This window comes from Calidris pugnax, unplaced genomic scaffold (assembly GCF_001431845.1).
Source record: "Calidris pugnax isolate Ruff unplaced genomic scaffold, ASM143184v1 scaffold70, whole genome shotgun sequence".
In the NCBI taxonomy this organism is placed as follows: Eukaryota; Metazoa; Chordata; class Aves; order Charadriiformes; family Scolopacidae; genus Calidris; species Calidris pugnax.
In genome coordinates this window covers 1-6,794 of record NW_015090862.1, presented here as the reverse complement: position 1 = coordinate 6,794, position 6,794 = coordinate 1, and the positions used below count along the sequence as shown (strand labels likewise).

The window sequence follows — 6,794 nt, the reverse complement described above, 5'->3', positions numbered from 1 at the left end:
GCTGCCATCCTGCCTGGACTCTCCGGGAGGTTCTTTCTGCTTTCAAAGTAGGCAACTTTATCCAGGCTGTGTGTAGGTAACGCGCCTTCCCCCAGTCTGTTGTGTTCAAATACTGCATTCAGTGAGCTTTCCGTTGCTCAGGGTCTGCCTGTGCTTGAGACACCCCTCCTTTAAGTGGGATTGAAGAAATCATTAACTTTTAAGCAGAGTATTTTATTTCTAACAATAAGGCTGTATTATTTGGGATAAAACACAGCTGTATGTTTCATGCAGAATGCTGGATCTTAATTCACAGAATCACAGAATCTTCTAGGTTGGAAGGGACCTTAAAGATCATCTTGTCCAACCGTCAACCTAACTGACAAAAATAGACACCCACACAACAAACAAGGAGCATCATCACTAAACCAGACCTCCCAGCACTACATCAACCCGTCTTTTGAACACCTCCAGGGATGGTGCCTCAACCCCCTCCCTGGGCAGCCCATTCCAATGGCTGAGAACCCTTTCAGTGAAAAAATTTTTCCTAATATCCAGCCTGAACCTCCCCTGGCGCAACTTGAGGCCATTTCCTCTTGTCCTGTCGCCTGTGACTTGAGAGAAGAGACTGACCCCCATCTCTCTACACCCTCCTTTCAGGGAGTTGGAGAGGGCAATAAGGTCTCCCCTCAGCCTCCTCTTCTCCAGGCTGAACACCCCCAGCTCCCTCAGCCTCTCCTCATAAGACTTATTCTCCAGGCCCCTCACCATCTTTGTTGCCCTTCTCTGGACCTGCTCCAGCACCTCAACGTCTTTTCTTATGGTAGGGGGCCCAAAACTGGACACAGTACTCAAGGTGAGGCCTCACCAGTACAGGGGGACAATCACCTCTCAGTGATTCCTCTTTCCTATCTCGAGATATCAGTAACCTCAACGAACAGACAGAAACTTGCCCTACCTGCTCTTGGTTGAAGTTTAGTGTCCACGGCGCCGGAAGGGAGCGATGAATCAATTGCCTTTTTGTTAATTGGTGTGGGTTTTTTGTTTTTTTTTTTTCACAGGTTTTGTAGTGCTTCCCCGAGCATGAGTTCAGAATGAAGCGGCGATTGGATGAGCAGGAGTCACCCGTGTATGCGTCGCAGCAGAGACGTATCACCAGCAGCACCGAAGCTTTCCAACACCAGCACCGCGTGCTTGCCCCGGCACCTCCGGTATATGAGGCGGTTTCGGAGACCATGCAGTCTGCCACCGGCATCCAGTACTCCGTAACTCCCAGCTACCAGGTGCATGACCAGCCCAGCCCCTCGTCATTTCACCCTAGAAGTCTGTCTTTGAGATGAGGTTTTATATTAGTAACCAGGGTTTCCTAAAGAGAAATCAGGATTGGACAATGCGCTTATCATACGTCCCATTTTAAGCACTTGCTCTAGGACTATTGGCTTTGTTTGTGTTCAGAGTCACCTGAACACACATGGTGTGCTTTTTTGAATGTGATTCTTTTAGTGACTCTCTCAGATCATAGAATCATAGAATGGTTAGAGTTGGAAGAGACTTAAAAGAGTATTGAGTTTCAACCTACCCACCCTGGGCAGGGACACCTCCCACCAGACCAGGTTGCTCAAAGCCCCATCCAGCCTGGCCTTGAACCCCTCCAGGGATGGGGCAACCACAGCTTCTCGGGGCAACCTGGGCCAGGCTCTCACCACCCTCACAGTAAATAATTTCTTTCTAGCATCTAATCTAAATCTCCCCTCTTTCAGTTTAAAACCATTACCCCATATCCTATCCCTACACTCCCTGAGAAAGTATCCCTCCCCATCTCTCCTGTAGGCCCCTTTAAGTACTGGAAGGCCATTAAGGTCTCCCCGGAGCCTTCTCTTCTCCAGGCTGAACAACCCCAGCTCTCTCAGCCAGTCCTTGTAGGAGAGATGCTCCAGCCCTTTGATGATTTTCGTGGCCCTCTGCTGGACCCATTCCATCAGGTCCATGTCCTTCCTGTGTAGAAATCACTCAGTGTCTCAGTAAAATATTTCTGTTCTATCTCAAAGAAAGGCTTAAAACCTTCTGATCTTCAGAAACTCTTAACTTGTTTCTGAAATTAAAAAAAAAAAAAAAAAAAAAATCAGTCCTAAATGGTCTCTAAATCCTAAAGGCTAGTGTTTTGGTTTTTTTTTCCATTTTCCATTCCAGGGCTTTTTTTCCATTTTTCTTTTTTTCTCCCCAGGAAAAGGTTCATTCTTATGGTTGCTCTGCCACAGGTGTATGATATCTCGGGTGATCTTATGCTTAACAGGCTGGATTAGATGAGCATTTGGACTGGAGACTTTCAGGAAGCTTGAAATGTTTCAGACAACGTGACCCCCAGAGTCATTAGGTGGCAATCTTTCCTCTCTCACCTCCTTTGCAAGGAGCTGGCAGATTGGGAGAGGAAAAAAAACCCACATGTGCTTTTAAGAGCGCGCTGAAGATACTGGCTGGGGAAAGGCAGTTCCTGTGTGATGTGGCTTTGTCGTGTTTTTGGCGTGTTGCATCTTCCGTGCTGCTGGGTGAGCTGCCCTCCCTCTCTGGTGCCTGATTTTACACACAGCTTCTTCCTCACTTCTGCAGGAGGAATGCTCACGCTGCGAGTAGCAGCCGCAGAGCTGGAGAGCCCGCAGGCAGGGACGGGAAGAGGAGGGTGTGTTTATGCTGGCAGTCCTTCCTAAAAAGAACTTGAATGGACCAGCAAGAAAACCGTTTCTTGGTTCACGAGAAGGATTAAAAAAAGTATATCCCGTCTAAAAGGGCAGTTCCTGTGTGATGTGGCTTTGTCGTGTTTTTGGCGTGTTGCATCTTCCGTGCTGCTGGGTGAGCTGCCCTCCCTCTCTGGTGCCTGATTTTACACACAGCTTCTTCCTCACTTCTGCAGGAGGAATGCTCACGCTGCGAGTAGCAGCCGCAGAGCTGGAGAGCCCGCAGGCAGGGACGGGAAGAGGAGGGTGTGTTTATGCTGGCAGTCCTTCCTAAAAAGAACTTGAATGGACCAGCAAGAAAACCGTTTCTTGGTTCACGAGAAGGATTAAAAAAAGTATATCCCATCTAAAAGAGGCTTGAATGGAAAGCTGTGTAAAATGAGAAGTAATTTAATTTTTTTTTTTTTAAAGGCTCTTTTAACATATTTTCCAAAATTGAAACTTAACAGGCTGGATTAGATGAGCATTTGGACTGGAGACTTTCAGGAAGCTTGAAATGTTTCAGACAACGTGACCTCCAGAGTCATTAGGTGGCAATCTTTCCTCTCTCACCTCCTTTGCAAGGAGCTGGCAGATTGGGAGAGGAAAAAAAACCCACATGTGCTTTTAAGAGCGCGCTGAAGATACTGGCTGGGGAAAGGCAGTTCCTGTGTGATGTGGCTTTGTCGTGTTTTTGGCGTGTTGCATCTTCCGTGCTGCTGGGTGAGCTGCCCTCCCTCTCTGGTGCCTGATTTTACACACAGCTTCTTCCTCACTTCTGCAGGAGGAATGTTCACGCTGCGAGTAGCAGCCGCAGAGCTGGAGAGCCCGCAGGCAGGGACGGGAAGAGGAGGGTGTGTTTATGCTGGCAGTCCTTCCTAAAAAGAACTTGAATGGACCAGCAAGAAAACCGTTTCTTGGTTCACGAGAAGGATTAAAAAAAGTATATCCCGTCTAAAAGAGGCTTGAATGGAAAGCTGTGTAAAATGAAAAGTAGTTTAATTTTTTTTTTTAAAGGGCTCTTTTAATGTATATTCCAAAATTGAAATTTTTCTGGTTTACTGTGTGAGGGAGACCTGAAAAATACATGCCTTCTGTTCCTTGCACTGGTTTTCGAGGGGAGGTCACAAGCTGAGTTTTTCCCTGAGTCTGCTGGGGCCAGAGAACTTCACTTGGACTTCAAGAGTGTGGAGGCCCTTTAAGAGTCATTCATTCAAATTATTGCTTGTCACACTAAGTGGGTTTTTTTTCTAGAGAAGACAGAGAACTTTTATTTTAACTTTTTTTTAAAGGCCTGCAATGACAGGACGAGGGGCAATGGCCTCAAGCTGGAGGGGAACAGATTTAGACTGGAGATGAGGAGAGGGTTCTTCACTGTGAGGGTGGTGGAGCACTGGAACAGGCTGCCCAGGGGGGTGGTTGAGGCCCCTTCCCTGGAGATATTCAAGGAGAGGCTCGACGAGGCCCTGGGCAACCTGGTCTAGTTGGGGGTGTCCCTGCTGACTGCGGGGAGGTGGGACTAGATGACCTTTGGAGGTCCTTTCCGGCCTGGACAACTCTATGACTCTATGACTTTATCAGGCTGAAAATCCCATTTTATGCTCCTTTTGCAGGTCTTTATGTTAGTGTTAGTGACTAGACAAGCAGGGAGTCTGTAGGTTGGAGAGAACCTGCGTCGGTAATGTGTTTAGAGAGAGGACTCTCCTCTACTTGGAGTGTAGGATGAGTCGTCTTGTTGGGGTTTTAGATCTCTCTGGGTGATTGTTATAGAAAACAAAACACGTTTTTTGAGTAAGTCTCAGCGTTCATGCTCTGGTTCAAGTTCAGACTGACCGTGTTTCTGCTTCCTTAATCTTGTGTCTCCGGGTTTGGAAAGATCTTGCTGTGTCCCCGTGGAGGTGGCCGTGAAGCTGCAGCCACGTAAATGTCATCCTCTTTGCCTTGCCAGGTGTCGGCCGTGCCGCAGAGCTCGGGCAGCCATGGGCCGGCCATCGCCGCCGTCCACAGCGGCCACCACCACACGGCGCCGGTGCAGCCCCACGGGAGCCAGGTGGTGCAGAGCCACGCTCACCCCACGCCACCAGCCGTCCCCGTGCAGGGCCAGCAGCAGTTCCAGAGGCTCAAGGTAACACCCACCATCGCTGCCTTAAATAAAACAACCTCTGCCTAAATCCTGGGGGCAAGCGGGGACCTCCTGTAGGGACACCTCTCTGCAGAGCCAGGTGGTGACCTCCTAAAACCTTTCTTGACAAGGCTTCTCCTGTTGGGAGAATGCAGAAAGGGACTTCTTCTGCTGAAACCCCTTTTTATTAGGGTATTTGAAACAAATACCCTAATAAAAAACGGACTTGCTGGGAAAAGATGAGGGGCAGGAAGGAAAAGGAGGAAGTATCGATCAGGGGTTTTCATACGAATGGGTTAAATTGCCAAAACATTTGGTGCTTTTCGGAACACATGGCTTATGTGGGTGGTTGCGTGGGAGTAATTTGGGAGTAAGGAAGGCTCTATTCTGGGATTATGTGCTGTAAAATCCTTAAAAAAGAGAAAACTCCACCAAAAATAACCCGTTGAAGTGGCTACATTTGGTTCGGCTCTAGTGAGAAGGCACAGATATATATAAATTGATGCCTATTTCTTAGTCTTTTCCAAATATGGTGCAGGTCTCTTCCAGTTTCGGTTGGAACCTGCTGCCTTGTTGGGTGAGAGGCCCTTTCCTTTCGCTGAATGTAGGATGCTTCGTTTCTAGAGACCTCTGAAAATGGTTTCTTAATGTGTGGTTCTTTCTCCCAGTGAAATCGATGGCAAATCCTCTGCCGACCTAAGATTGGGGCTCTATGTGATAGTCTTTCTTGCTTTGCTGTCGTTTAATTTCAGGCAAAGGAGAGGTTTTGTGTGTAGCTCTTGCAGCTGATGAGCGTGTGGGACCCAGAGCTCTCCTTTTAGGCTGTGGCTGTTCTTTCAGTACATCTGAAAATTGGATGTTGGTACACGAACGGTTCATAAACTTCTTGCTGTTTGAGGTGTAAAACAATTTACCGCCCACAGTTGCCATTTTCAAAATCCTTCTGTGTCGAACTGAAATGTCTGGCTTTTAGGAAAAAAAAAGTACAAGCGTGTACCTGGCAGACATCTACTACACTGAGTATGTCATTTCCACTTTCTGCTTATTCTTAGACTTCCATAATAATTTCCACATACGAATGCAGGAAAAAATACTCAGTCTAGTTCTGTTTATCCTAGCAGTCACTTCAGTGATGGTAAATTTGGAGTAATTTTTTTTTTTTCTCTGAGTAATTCTGCTGATCTGTGTTGCTTTTTTTTTTTTTCCCCCCCTTTTTTTGTTTCTTTCTGGTGCAGTTTTATCTTGTGAGCCAGGAGTGGGGAGTGAGTATCTCTTATTCAAACAGTGCTGGTAGTAGACTAACAAGGCTCATGATGTTTTGCTCCTTAATTCCCTGCCCAGGCTCAGGGCTAACAGCTGTGTTTTCAAATAACGCGTGTTTTTGCAGAACAATGGGAGGTGAAATAAAATCTTCTCTTGCTGATATAACCTGTCTGTTCTGTCCCCAGGTGGAGGACGCGTTGTCTTATCTTGACCAGGTGAAGCTGCAGTTTGGTAGCCAGCCACAGGTCTACAATGACTTCTTGGATATTATGAAGGAATTTAAATCTCAAAGGTAATAAGCTGCATTTCGCTCGTTCCTTCCAGGTTAGAAAGAGTGTATGTGGGCATGGGAGTCCTGTCCCCGCGTCTGCAGAGTAACATGGCTCTAGTAGTAGGGTCAAAATAGTTGTGTGCTTTCCTTTTTGAAAGTTAAACCCTTCATTTCTGCTAAATCTGTGCTTGGGATGGGAGTTCACAAGTTCACCCTTGATAGCTGTTTTATCTGGTTGTCTGTCTGCCCATTAATAATTGGCCTTATTGAGGTTCAATAAGGCAAAGTGCCGGGTCCTGCCCTTGGGTCACACCAACCCCATGAACACTCCACAGCCTTGGGGCAGAGTGGCTGGAGCTGCCTGGCAGAAAAGGACCTGGGGGTGTTGGTTGCCTGTGGGCTGAACAGGAGCTAGCAGAGTGGCCAGGTGGCCAAGAAGGCCAACAAC

The 6,794-nt window shown here is 47.3% G+C and overlaps 1 protein-coding gene across 1 annotated transcript; it reads left to right on the top strand.

Annotated features, from left to right (window-relative positions):
• Positions 1-1,033: 1,033 nt before the first annotated feature.
• On the top strand, positions 1,034-6,367 carry LOC106889361 (paired amphipathic helix protein Sin3a-like; the record flags this gene model as incomplete). The annotated part of the gene is made up of 3 exons (XM_014944286.1): positions 1,034-1,262; positions 4,639-4,815; positions 6,261-6,367. Coding segments are annotated over exons 1-3 (473 nt in total), but the record flags the coding sequence as incomplete, so codon positions are not given.
• Positions 6,368-6,794: the final 427 nt, after the last annotated feature.